At 44.2% G+C, this 14569-nt stretch overlaps 1 protein-coding gene across 1 annotated transcript; it reads left to right on the top strand.

Moving 5' to 3' along the window:
* The first annotated feature begins 11473 nt into the window (after positions 1–11473).
* Positions 11474–12655, top strand: LOC147439695 (uncharacterized). The gene has a single exon (XM_086484370.1). It carries the CDS (start codon positions 11615–11617, stop codon positions 12350–12352), a length of 738 nt encoding a protein of 245 aa, XP_086340496.1. The 5' UTR covers positions 11474–11614; the 3' UTR covers positions 12353–12655.
* Positions 12656–14569: the final 1914 nt, after the last annotated feature.

Below are 14569 nucleotides of genomic sequence, written 5' to 3'. Positions count from 1 at the left end.
ATATACATGTTCTTTCCCTTGTAGGTGAAGTAGATTCTTCTTTCAGGGAACTTTATATTGGCTACCATGCGATCAAACCATGGCGTCCCTAGGATAGCATCCTCATGTTGGAGAGGAGACATGAAAAAGTCTTCTTTGTCGACATAGCTTTGGACATGAAGCCTCAACTTCTCAATCAAGGGAGTAACAGAGGCTTGATGTCCCTTGAAAGCTGTGTCAGCCATTACAATATCTCCCATGTCAAAAGCTTGAATGCCCAACTTGGTGATATGAAGTTGTGAGTAGAACCATGGTGAAACAAGATGAAGGCATCATGCTCTCTTGCCTTTCCCCAAGCACAGGAAAGTGATGATCCTTTGCAATGAGCATCCTCTTTTGGAGTTTCGATGGTTGACACCCTACGAGTCAACTCATTGCGAGCATTCTTCTTGGGGCAAGAACGATAGCCATGTCCTTGCTCCCCACACTTGAAACACTTATGGTCCTTGCAAAAATCTTGAAGATCTTCACGAGAGAGTTTGTTTTTGCCTTTGTAAATTCCTTCTCCTTGGACCGATTGTTGTTGTTGTTGTTGAAAGTGCCTTGGGAAGGATTTTGGGCATTGGTTATACCCTTTGCATCATTTATGTCTTTGTTTTCCACGAGCTTGCCATTCCGTCTAGCCCCTTCATGGAAATTGATGCGTGAAGCAACCATGGTGTGATGGATTACTTTGGTGATAGAACCAAGCCGTTGAGAGTTGATGTATTTGGCCATCTCTTCAGGTAATCCCACACAAATTTTTTGCTTTTGCTTGGCAAAGTCTATCTTTTGAAAGACAGTAGCCTTGAGATGTAAATCCCAAAACTTGTCTACATACTTGTGGATAGACTCATGAGAGAGAAGCTTCAAGCCGTGCCATTTGGTAAGCACTTTGTCCTTTGCATCGCTTGCAAGGAATTGCTTCATAATGGAAACTTGTAGAGTTTTCCATGTCTTTGGGGCTTCACCGTTTCCACGAAGGCTAGCCTACCATTGACGAGATGCTTTTTGGAAGTGCATAGCTACATGGCATAGCTTGGAGGACTCTGTGAAGCCCTCGTCTCCAAAGGCCACATCAAATTGTTGGATGAAGGCCAATGCTTTGTCGGTAGCACCAAAGGTGCCATCATAGGTGAGAAAAGAGATACTCTTTCCTCCCTCCTTGAACTTCTTCATCTTTTGTGACCTTCGCCATGCAGGGTATGATTTGCGATGTCCTCCCCTCCTGTATTCTCTAGGAGAATAGCCATAACTTTCATGGGAAGAGGAGGAAGGTGAAGAAGAAGGAGAAGAGGGTGACCTCTTTCTAGCCCTTTTCTTCCTTTGTTTCCTCTCTTCCCTTTTGGAATGATGAAGAGAAGGACTGTGTGTTGATATTTTTCTCTTGGGAGATTTTCTAGACCGCCGTCTTTGTGGAGCCACATCTTCAGAGGAACTTAAAGTTTAATTGCTTTCTTGCTCTTTGGATTCCTCCTCTCTTATGGAGAGAGTCTTCTTTTGGGGGTCTCTTCAAGAGGCCTCCTAAGCGCTCTCTCCTCTTGGAGAGGAAGAGAAATCCCATAAGCACAAAGTTGTTTGGTAACTTCGGCTTGCAAAGCAGGGTTTCCCATAGCTTGTTGCAACCTAATAACGAGATAATTGACAAACATGGGGGCATCATCATTAGCACCTTCATGTGCAAAATCAAAGCTATCAATGTTCATTCTACTCTTTTGGTTATTGTCATCCATGCTAACTAATTTTGTGTACGTACTTAGTGTATGCTTTGGCAATTCAAAACCTTAGCTTCCAGTCCTCTTATCCTTTGAAAATTGGATCTTAAGTATCTACAACCACGGCTCGAAGTGGTTAATTATAGAGAGTAGTGGAGTAGGTCTGGCATAGCGGAGTTGCCGAGGGCTAGCTCCTTCCGGACTTCTTATGGCTCAATAATGATAAAGCCATAGGCAAGTCTAAAAAGACTCCATTATTAAGTCCAAATCTCCTGAGCTGTGCACCATATCACACACAGTGGGCTCAATGAAACCGATAATAGATCCCATTTCCACTTACCCTATTATAATTAACAAAATCAACCATGTATAGGCTACTTAAGGACCTCTCTTCTTAAGCAAGAAAAGAGAAACCAAATGCTCTAATACCAATGTAATGGAATCGGCCTATTAACTTGAGAGTAGCGAAAATTAGAGAGAGTACTTTTGTGAAATTACTTTGTGAGCATAGCAGGTGAGCATAATTGATAGTAGCAACATAAACATAGCATTTAGTTAACTTGGCATGAAGAATAATTTTGCAAGAGAGAGAGTTTAGAGAACATGACAAATGTTGAGGACCAGATTTATGTGGAGCCGGTCCCCCCTCCAATAGGCATGTGTATTATGATTTCTCCCATCAAGAGAGACTTGTTACAATACAATCTTTGTGTTCCTTGTGACCTAGGTGATGCAATGAAGATGTAAAGCTTCATGCATCACAAGCATAACATAAAATTTTAGGAAAGTATTAACTATCGCAAGCCTCAGTCCCAAGAACTCAAACACCTTCGAAGGTGGAGAGAGCTAGTAGGGAATGAGGGTAGGGAAGAGGAAGAAGAAACATTTCATAGGAGAAAGAACTAGCTCCTCACTTATCATCACTCTTCTTGCTAGCATACATAATAGCATAGCAATGAAGATGGAGAATGTGGATAGCTTAAGCATCGAAGCATGGCTCTTGGTTGGATTTGCATTCCATAGCCAAGAGTGTTAGTGTAGGCTCTTAGCCTCTCTACTTGCTTGGAGAAGGAGAGGGAGCTCTTTCACTTTGCACTTCACACGATGAGGGTGTGTGTGTGTGTGTGTGTGCGGGGGGGGGGGGGGGGGGACAGTATACCCCTCAAGCAAGCCCATAGCCTCCTTGGTCGACCCCGCCTTGTAGCTCATGCTTGAAGCTCATTGGACCCCTCCATGCCTAGCCAATCACAAGCAGGAGGTAAATCAAGTAACAAGGGTAGCCTTGGGACAAGTGTCCCTCTTTCCCTTTGAAAGAGAGGACTTGATAAATGCAAAAACAATTAATTAAATCTTCTAAATTATCATTGGAACCCTTGGGTGGCCAACCAATAGGCTTCAGGCACACCATGAGGGCAACATGAGGAGGAACTTGACAAGTGTCCCTTTTGCTTTCTTTGTACCAAGCTTGCCTTGAGTGAGTGTGTGGGTGTTCTCTCTCATCCCCCCTCTTGTAGGGCCCGCCCCCTCCTTGTAGGGAATGATGTTGACTTTTGTACAGCTCAAGCCACTCAACCTTGGGCCCGGTTCTCACCACAAGCTTGGCCCTTAAGCCCCTCAAGCTTGGGCCGGGTTCCTACCTCAAGTACAACCCTAGCATCTCAAGAATGACAAGCACCTCAAGCATCCCAGCCATCAAGTACCTCAAGTACCGTAAGCATCCCAATCATCAAGCACCTCAGACACCTCAAGCACCTTAGTCATCAAGCACGACAAGCACCTCAAGCACCTTAAGCCTGGGCCGGGTTCCCACCTCAAGCTCAACCCTAGCTTAACTCAGGTCAAAGGACTTTTACACTAACTATTGGAGGTCTTCAATGAAGCTAACCCTAAGGTCTCTATGCTCCATTGGTTAGCCTTGCTCTTTAATAGACCATGTCTCATTTTGGTCTCATTACCATTGGTCCCGTGTTGAGATAGATCTATAAGCACATATCTCTATCCTAACCCTTGTTCCCGTTTATTCTCCCACATTAAATGATCAGTTTAATATGAGAAAATAATTTGGATTGGTTAGATATTAGATTTTATGACTCTCTCTCTCTCTCTCTACCCCTTGTAGATAGCGTGGGTCTCTCTCTTACTCGTGCACTTCTGAGGCATCCCTTGTCATCCTTGCACAGTTTTCCTGCACTGGTGTGCTCGTCTGCCTTGATGCACTCCCGTAATCTATCTCCAAGGCTTTTATGCAACTGCGGTATCTCATCTTGCTACCCTCTCTGCCTCTCCATGTCTCCTCCGTCATTGGAAGGCTGCATGAAAGTGGGGGAAGGGAATTCAGCGAGAGAATCTGCAAAAGTAATGGGGTTTTGTTTGAAGTATGTGAGAGGTGATAAGTAAATGTTTGTTTAATTATGAGAAAATGCAATTTAGTTTGCATGCCGCTGGCGCTCTCTCTCCCTCTCTTTCTCTCTGTCTCCTTCATGTGATACCAATAGGTCTCTGCGCATGCATACACACACACACACACACACACATAGATGCGATGCTGTGAAGGTGTCAAGAGAGATATGAGAGATTGTGACAAGTATCTGTAGAGAACTCTCTTATTGCAGAGGGGACGAATGTGTAGGAGGAGTGAAGGAGGGAGCGAGGTGTAGATGAACAGGCACGAGGGGAGAAATGTGCAGGAAAGAGGTGAGTGAGGGAGGGAGGTGTAAATGTGGTGCGTGAACAAGGGAACGCACCACACCAAATCTCTCTCTCTCTCTCTCTCTCTCTCTCTCTCTCTCTCTCTCTCTCTCTCTCTCTCTCTCTCTCTCTCTCTACCTTGCTTCCGGCAGTGGCCCTTGTTTCTCTGTGAAGAGAGACATCTTTGAGCACATAAATGCAAACAACTCGTCAATGGATGAAGGTGATTCAACTGACTGGAACTAAAGAAGCGGCAAGGTCTCTTGTTGCATGATGAAACTTAGGCTAAAGAATGTTGTAGCCGCTTCCTGGGAAGGTTAGTGGATTCTAATGGTACACTCACATGCCTGCAACCTCAAAAAGTAGGCACCATCTTAGCCTCACATCTGTAAAGAATGAGGATGCAAGAGAGCTACACAAGACAAGCACAAAGCACACAGAGATGGAAAGCTTCTTCTTCACAGAAACGAGAGTACAAAATGACTAAGTGCTAAAGCTGAAAAGTAGCACATATGTACATGCGGTCACTAAGTGTGAACTCGCTAGAAGCGTACTAGGCTGGCACTATAAGTGTAGTCCAGCTGTAGAATCACTGGCAGAGATCCTCCGTGTCGGTCACCTAACGCGCCAGTGAGTAAATGCCGTAAGCGGCCAAGACCCGTAGTGGATGCCAGCTCAAGGTGTAGAGCTCGACATCTCAACACTCCCCCTCGAGCTCTGCATGTCGCAGAGTCCAAGCATAGTCCAGAAACGTCGAAGCTTCTCAGCTCCGAGGGCCTTGGTAAAGATATCCGCTATCTGCTCCTCTGTGCTGACGTAGACCAAGTCGATGTCGCCCGCCAACACTCGCTCTCGAACGTAGTGGTAATGGACCTCTATGTGTTTGGTCCTGGCATGGAACACTGGGTTCCTAGCCAACTGCATGCTGCTGAGGTTGTCACAATGGATGAAAATGTGCTGGTCCACCTGCACTCCCAAGTCCTCAAGTAATGTGCGCAGCCAAGCTACCTCGCACGCCGCAACTGCTGCACCTCTGTACTCGGCCTCTGTGCTCGATAAAGCAACCGTAGGCTGCTTTTTGCTGCTCCAAGTAACAGCAGCACTCCCAAAGGAGAACATGAAGCCACTCGTAGATCTCCTATCAACAATGCTACCTGCCCAATCTGCATCTTTATACCCATACAATGCTAATGGTGCATCTGCTGCATAGAACAATGCGTAGTCAAGAGTACCTTGCACATAACTAAGTGTGCGTCGTACTCCATCCAAATGTGGCTTCCTCGGAAGTTGCATGAACTGACTCTATTAGATCTGCGCGGTCCTGGGTCACTCCTTTGCCCTCTAGCATCTTCTTGTACTTTCCTTACACCAGGTGTCCTGACAGCCGGAATTCCAAATTCCTCATCAAGACTTTGTTCAGAACCATCTGAATCCATGTCTACATGTGAAAAACCTGATGATGCATCAACCATAAAGGGAGGTTCATCAACCTTTTCCTTTCCTTTTCGTGATACATTCCCTGTACCTGTTGGTGGAGTAACCTGCGTACGTAGTCTACCATTCCATGGTTTCTCAACAGAGCCACGAGAAGAGGACTCTTGTTGTCCACTCAAAACCTGTGACTGTGGCCTCACATTTTGTACAACCACATCATCTTTTACATCAGCCCCAATAGTGCCATGTGCATTACTGTACCAACTGCTCATCTCATCAAAGACTACATCTCTGCTCACTCGTAATTCTCGTGTAGTAGGATTGTAGCATTTGTACCCCTTTTGTTCAAGGGAATATCCCACAAGAATACATTTCTCTGTTTTAGGATCCAATTTCCTACGCAACTCATCTGGTACATGCATGTAAGCTATGCAGCCAAACACTTTCAAGTGTGCCAAATCAGGCTTTGTACCTGTAAACTTTTCCTCAGGTGTTACATCATGCACCGCAGCTGTAGGTGTCCTGTTCATAATGTACACAGCTGTATTTACAGCTTCAGCCCAGAAATGATGAGGCATGTTCTTCTCATTCATCAATGCACGTGCAACCTCTGCAATGTGCCTGTTTTTCCTTTCTGCGACCCCATTCTGCTGTGGAGTATATCTGCATGTAAACTGCCTGTGTATACCATGCATTCGCAGAAAATCTGAAAAATCATTGGAGAAGTACTCTCCCCCTCCATCTGACCTCAATGTCTTGATTTGCATATCTGTCTCCTTCTCAATCATGACTTTGAAGTCTTGAAAGTGACCAAACACTTCACTTTTGTTACGCATGAAGTAGACCCATACTTTCCTTGTATGGTCATCAATGAAAGAGACATAATACCTGCAACCATGTATACTTGCAGTATCGGTTGGACCCCAAACATCTGTGTGCACCACCTCAAGTGGCTTTTTACATACATTGCGCTCATGTGGAAATGAGCCCTTTGACTGTTTTCCAAACTGGCATGCTGCACACGCTTTATGCATACCATCCACCTTGAATTTGGGCAAACCTTTTACAATCTGTTTTGATTGCATGCTGCGCAATCTCTGCTCATTGACATGGCCAATGCGTTTGTGCCAAATGTCAACATTAGCCACAACACCTGTGCCCTGTGCAAATAATGCAGCTTTTACCTCAGGCATGTCTACATTCAGCGTAAACATTCTGCCCACACATTTGCCCTCTGTGATCAGCTTACAGCCATTCTGGAAATCTTCTACATAACAGCCATTTGGATTGAAGCGAACCTGCAAACCCTGCTCAACCATTTGTCCAACAGAAACAAGATTCTTTGTAATGTTTGGGACATGAAGTACATCTGCTAAGTACTTTGATTTCCCACTCTTCGTATTTAGAGGTATGTCCCCTACATGAGCAATGGGGTGAGCTGTGTCATCTCCTGTCTGCACATAGCCTGACACATCTGGTTTGCGCATATCTCTAAACCACTCTCCACGAGACGTCATGTGATTAGAGGCACCTGAATCCACATACCAAACATCATCTTGGGTGGAATTCTCTGCAGTAATTGTATTCATTACATGTTGCATAACAAACATGCGCTCGTTTTTGCTGTCATCTGCATCTCTGCTAGTAGATGCATAGTTGCCCTGTTCTCTCTTTCTACTTGCTTTTCCCTTTGGACAGTCACGTGACATGTGACCTCTTTCACCACAAGTCCAACATTCTCTACTATCTGGAGTATGTTGCTGCTTGCTTGATCCTGCACCACGACCTCTTTGACTCCCCCTGCCTTGAGACTGGTTTCCCCTGCCACCTGTATTGTTTTGATTTGATTGACCTTCCAGAAATTGGCCCCTGCAACCCCTTGGGCCTCGACCACGACCTCTACCTCTACCTCTGTTGGAGTTAGAATAGAAGGCCTGTTCAGAATTATTTCTGCCATGAGAAGAAGATGTGTCAAGGTTCTTCTCCTCAAGAATAAGCATAGAAATCAAATCTTGGAACACGGGGATGTCGTCTCTTGTATTCATGGAAGACCTTAAATGTACATACTCATCTCCTAGACCATCCAAGCATGCACGGACAATGTCATCGTCTTCCACTGAGACTTTAATAGATCCAAGAGCTTCAATGATACTCTTGATCTTCAAAGCATAATCATTGATGGAGAGGTTGTTCCTCTTAACCTGATTTAGCTCCGACTTTAGTTGAAGCTTCCTGGCCTTGGTGTTCACCTCGAACACTCTGCCTAAGTTTTTCCATGCAATGGCGGGGGTTTCAGCATCCTGTAGATAGCCCATCATGCCATCTGTGATGCTCATAGAAAGCCAATACATCACTTTGCTCTGGCCTTGTTGCCAGTCCCTCAAAGCTTTCCTTTGTTCTGCTGTAGCATTTGCCTCGGGAATCTCTGGTTCCTTTTCATTGTCTCCTTCTACATAGTCCCAATAACCTTTTCCTTTTAGGAAATTTGTTATTCTGAACTTCCATGCAGGGTAGTTATTTTTCTCAAGCTTCTCAGTAACAATCTGACTGAAACCGTCAGACATCTTGAAGCACTAAGACAAAATAGCTGCAATCTGCAAAAACTTGCAAATCTGCTGAACCTGCTATCGTGGTTCTTGTAACGCTTTCTACACTCAACGAGTGTCCACAATCAAGCGTACATACAACCACTGTACTTGTACAGTAAATCTCTGTATACTGCACTTTGGAGACCTGTTCAGAAACTTGTGCGAAAAACCCCTAAAATTTTTTTCGCTGCGCGAGGCGCCTTCGGCATCTAGTCGTGGATTGCGAACGAAGGGATTGTGATGCTCTTGCTCTCTTAGCCTCTCTTGCCTGCACCAGGCTCTGATACCATGTAAAGAATGAGGATGCAAGAGAGCTACACAAGACAAGCACAAAGCACACAGAGATGGAAAGCTTCTTCTTCTTCTTCACAGAAAAGAGAGTACAAAATGACTAAGTGCTAAAGCTGAAAAGTAGCACATATGTACATGCGGTCACTAAGTGTGAACTCGCTAGAAGCGTACTAGGCTGGCACTATAAGTGTAGTCCAGCTGTAGAATCACTGGCAGAGATCCTCCGTGTCGGTCACCTAACGCGCCAGTGAGTAAATGCCGTAAGCGGCCAAGACCCGTAGTGGATGCCAGCTCAAGGTGTAGAGCTCGACATCTCAACAACATCGTGTAGTGGCATGTGTACCCATTGCTGGGTGACCGAATGAGCTTCATGTGCTCATTGCAAGAGGTGCAGATGAATATACATAGACGGGGGCAGGGAGGTGCAACTAGTTGTGGAGGATTCTGTGAAATTTGTACGACTAAAGTATTTCTAACTTCTTTTAGATTGAGTTCGATTGAGTTAGATTGAGCTAATAAACCATCATGATTCATAGAATGCACTACAACCACCTATCCGGTCTTCAATGCTTGTACTGAGTGTTTTCTAAAGTCTATCTTTCTAATGAGTGTCTTCTCTCTCACCCAACCAATCATAAAATTAAACATATTTTAATGATCATGATCTACCTATTCACGATTCACCCTTGTCTTTGCAATGAGCATCCTCTGTGTGCTTGGCCAATAAAAATTTATACATTTAAAAAAAAAAAATCTTCCTTTTTCACTAACAAAAAGGGAACACATCACTATGGTCTTAGCCCTTTGGGCATAACAATATATATGTTTTGAAAGCCTTTTAATTTTCCAAGATTGGGATACTCGATAGAAAGGCAAAAAAATGATGTGATTGCATGAACTTATTGATCTACCCCTCATAGCTCTTATCCCTCCTTGGCTTAGCAAGCCTCCCCACTCCTCACGTTTTTTTGTTTTTCTTTTGTTTTGTTAATGGGAGTTAACCCAATTGGTTGAGCATCGAACTCCGTGACCCGAGTCATGGGTTCGATTATGATTGGATGATGCACGAAGACACCCTTTTGTATCTGCTCCAGCGAGAATGCTTGGACCGCTAAAAATAAATAAATCTATTTTTAAGAATGTTCTTTGAAATGTGTCTTTTTCCAAATTATTGCTTCTCCCTTTGCAGCTTCTAGAGGTTTCAGAATTTTAAAGGGTAGAACTAAAAATTAAGGCACACTGTTTTGAAAGACTTATATGCCTCAAGCTACCTTCATTTAAAGGAAAGTTCCACCTCTTATAGGCTCATGACCAAATGGCATTATCCTGAAAAAAATTGCAATAGTTCATAACTTCATAGCCACAAATTTTGTTGTTTCAAACTTTTAAGGAAAACTCCATCTAGAAAAATGCAACATTACCCCATTGAATTGATCTTGGGAGATTCTAGGCCTAGAAGCCCATGGGATGGCGGGCCATAACTGATTGTAAGAGGCTTGACGTTAGAGTCCATTGGCAAAGAGGCATTGCACATCCCTAGAAAGACGCCTTTGGACACCCGAGTGTCACGATGTGAACTACTTGAAAATTTAAAAAAATTTGGGATAAATTAAGAGCCTAGATAAATAACAACTAATGAGCGTAGCCCATGTGGTAAGTGAACGATAAAAGCGGAACACCTGAGGTCTGATGGCTATCACATGCTATCGCACCATGCAACAAACACGAAAATCCATGAAAGGCCTTTTGCCACTTCAATAGCAACATGTCCATGCACATGGTTGTGGAGAGAGAGAGAGAGAGAGAGAGAGAGAGAGAGAGAGAGAGAGAGAGAGAGAGAGACGCTTTGTCCGATGAGTCTTGAACTCCAGAGATTTCAACTTCGTGGGAACAACCCCAACAGACCTCGACTATCAATCCCACTAGTCTTGACTGAGGCTGGGTTCACAGTAGGCGGCGGGCAGGAAAGATAAGCCTGCTCTGCTAGCGAATCGTAGCCCTACACGTCAGCCTCCCTGTTCACATCGCGCGACGACAGCTCTGGAAAATGGTGCCAACTCGTGGAAGCTTTTGTGCATTTCACTTCCAACACCCCCCCCCCCCCCGCCCATCTTCTCTTCCACCCTCCACGTATGCAGCTTGGCATGCCTTTTCATTTTGCAAATCTGTTTTTAAAATTAGACAAATATAATATTTTTGTCTTCTTGTGTTGCTTCCACCCATCCCCTAATGTTCACACTGGACAACAGCTCTGGAAAATGGTGCCAGCTCGCGGAAGCTTTTGTGCATTTCACTTCCGACACCACCCCCCCCCCCCCCCCCCCCCCGCGCCCATCTTCTCTTCCACCCTCCACGTATGCAGCTTGGCATGCCTTTTCATTTTGCAAATCTGTTTTTAAAATTAGACAAATATAATATTTTGTCTTCTTGTGTTGCTTCCACCCATCCCCTAAAGTTCACACTGGGCGGCGGCAGAAACCACCCATTCTCTCATCCACCCTCCCCATTGTGAACGTTTAGCGGTGGAAGACCAAATAATTCATGTCCTCCACCCGGAACATAGCCTTTTGGAGGTGATCTTCCGCCGTGCCAATGTGAACCCACCCTCATAGTGTAGGACCAATCGACCACACTTGGCTGATACGTCTATGAACAACCCAGAAGACCTCAAATTTCAAAGATCTATCCAATGAGTTTTGAACTCGAGAGGAGCAACGAGACCACTTTGTTAAGAAGGAATCGACACAGCTTCCATCGCACTAGTAACTGTGTGTGCGTGTATGAGAGAGAGAGAGAGAGAGCCAGGATTCCATAGAGGCAAGCGTTGCGCGCGTGTGTGTGTTTGAGAGAGAACCCATTCGTTAGTTTGTGGAGCAGCAAATGATGCGTTCTCATGAGCACTTGCAAGCTGGATCGGCCAATATTGGGTCTACGGCATCACGTGCAGAAACCTCCCCATGCACTCCCCTGCATGCTTCTCACGACCACCACGATTTTGCTTGCACAGAAGAAGCACATTTGCAGCAGAGCACATTTACGGGTGCCGGCGGCGCCACCCAGAATTTCGAATGCGGCATATGCTTGGATGTGTGCTATGACCCTGTGGTAACCATGTGCGGCCATCTCTTCTGTTGGCCCTGCCTTTACCACTGGCTCTCTCTTCACTCTGCCTGCAGTGAATGCCCTGTTTGCAAAAAGCAGCTGCAGCAGAACATGGTGATTCCCCTATATGGTCATGGCAAGGTTGCTTGCCCTGAGTTCTTGGCTGACAGATTTCCGGGCGTACGCATACCGTGCCGCCCCTCCTCGCCGACAGTGCAAACCAATGCATCTCATGAGCCATTGGTCACGTCTGCAATGATAACTCATGGAAGTGACCTTGCTCATATCGTAAATGTTCCATCTTCGAATTTGGGGTGTTGGCGTAATATTGCTGTGTTGCAGCTCCAGGCTTTCATGTCTCTGCTTCCTGCTTGGATGGATGGCCGCTTTGAACCAGGGACGGGCATCCCTGTTGTGGCAGAAAGGAGGCGGTTCAACAATGAAAAAGAGTTCGCTCTGCATTGGGCCTTTATCATTTTTGCCATCTTTGCCACCCTTGGGTTTACCCTCTGCTAAACACGACGCGGTACATAGCATAGGTAAAGATATTTGTAGACCCTCTTAAAAATTTCACGTGTGAGTTCAAAACTTACCTCCTCTAGATCTTTGATGATTCTCTTCTTCTTCTCCTTCCTCTCTCTCTCTCTCTCTCTCTCTCTCTCTCTCATATGCAATTTACATTCATCCTTTCTTACCACTTGGTAGATGAGACCAACTATCAATTGGTAGGTCCCTCCAACTTTGCACATAAGTAGGCTAAACCATTTGCATATAGAACTGGAGAGGGACGATGTATGAACAAGGAATGTGTGTGCGCAATGGCTCATCCCTTTATAAAGAATCACTATAGTCTACAGCTACCTGGACTTGGTATGAATGATTGAAATTGAGAGTTACTAAAACTAACTAGAGTGCTTTTTTCGGACTTGGCATGAATGATTGAAATTATGAGTTACTAAAACTAAGTAGAGTGCTTTGTTAGCCCTGATGAATTGGGTGCTTTTTGGCTTTCTAAAACAAGCCTTAAAGGATAGTTAACTTAAGTAGACTCTCAATGTTTTTAGTGGTGACTGGAACTTACCTTAAATGTTTTTTTGGTTTTGATATATATTAAATGGATCATTTTATTTCACCTTTCATTTCACAGCCTCACATGGCTTGACTTTTCTTGCATTCTATTCTTTTAGAATGCAGAAGTGAAGCTTCACCTTGCATAATTCTTATTAAACTGTATATATGCTAGTGGTTCCATACCGACTGGCCTCCACCGTTGCCTTCAGTGGTGGATTGTGGACACAAAGGGATGTCTGTGTGAAGACACATTTAGACCTTGCAACATGGATGTGGAGACTCCCAAATCTCATTTATAGCGCCAATATCTCTCCCCAACCAATGAGCTCATGCCTCATAGCAAACTCACCCCTTCCTACTCTTTCATTTCCACCTTGTTGGAACTCAGTCTACGTGTCACCACGCGTTATCTTTTTCCTCACCAATCCTAGCAATACAACCCCAACATACAAATAGCACATAAATACAAGTTTCAAAGAGCAAGGTTCCCTCCCATTTGTTAGATGTTGTACTATCTCCCAATCTTCCTTGATTGCACATCTTACCTCCCCTCCTCAACACCTTCTTGTCAGAGAACTAATGGGAAGCCATCAACGATGTAACCCAAAAGTCAAAGAGGCAAGGGTTGATTAACTTTTGACGGGCATCCTTGCTCTTCAAATTTAGAGATGTTACATATTTTGAGCTAATTTATTATACCTTCTATAGGGAAGCTCACATTGTTTACCCTTTAAAACCAAGCAAAATACCCAAAAACACAAACGCGTGACATTATCAACCTTAAATATGGCTTTCCCTTAATCCCCCTCTATAACATATATGGATAGAGACTAAAAATCACTCTCTGAAAAACAAAAAAAGTCACGGCCAAAATATTCCTTTTTGCCAAAATATTGTGGCTGGATGGCACGGCCAAAAAGTGATCGAAAAATGGCCGCTCAATTGGCCGGTTAGTCGGTGGCTGATAGTCAAGGGTTGATGGCCGATGGCCGATGGCCGATGGTCAAAATGGTTGTTCCAATACTTATGTGACAGTAAATGGAAGCACCTTTGTTTAGTCACACATATTTACATTTTTAGTGTGACTCTTATGCATCAAATTTTTATGTTTTTGCTATCTATGTCATATATGATCAGGAAGAACCTTTTTCATTTGATAAAGTGAAAAAATCAATGCTATTGTGAAGAATGACACATGATCTTTGTGTGACTTGGCTTTTAGAAAGAGGAATCCCAATCCTCGAGCGAGTACTTCCGAGCGGACAAGAAACCAATCTATCTATCATTGTCTCTAAACGTCTAGAGCATTCCTCATGGAAACTTTAATCATCCACCCTTATGTTATTTCCTTGATTATCCAAGGTTATGCTCCCTTCTCTGAATCACAGCTTGTGGTCATCAATATTAAAGCCATGGTAGATGCTTGGACAAGTAGAAGAGTGTGTGTGTGTGTGTGCGCGCGCGTGCGCACCCGTGCAATGTTGTGGAGGGGGGAGGAGGGTTTCTCAATACATAATATTATGGCAAGTGCTTCTAGGGAAGTTATAAAAGAAGTAGATTTGGTATATAGTATTGGTAGGTTGGAGCCAATATGAATAATGTGTATTTGCAATCTTTGGTGCTAGATTCTACCTTATTGAAGTTGGAGATAATTTTTTTTGG

Source organism: Adiantum capillus-veneris, chromosome 16, assembly GCF_014529385.1.
Source record: "Adiantum capillus-veneris isolate H3 chromosome 16, ASM1452938v2, whole genome shotgun sequence".
In the NCBI taxonomy this organism is placed as follows: domain Eukaryota; kingdom Viridiplantae; phylum Streptophyta; class Polypodiopsida; order Polypodiales; family Pteridaceae; genus Adiantum; species Adiantum capillus-veneris.
The sequence above is the reverse complement of the archived record's forward strand: the minus strand, read 5'-3'. Positions and strand labels throughout refer to the sequence as shown.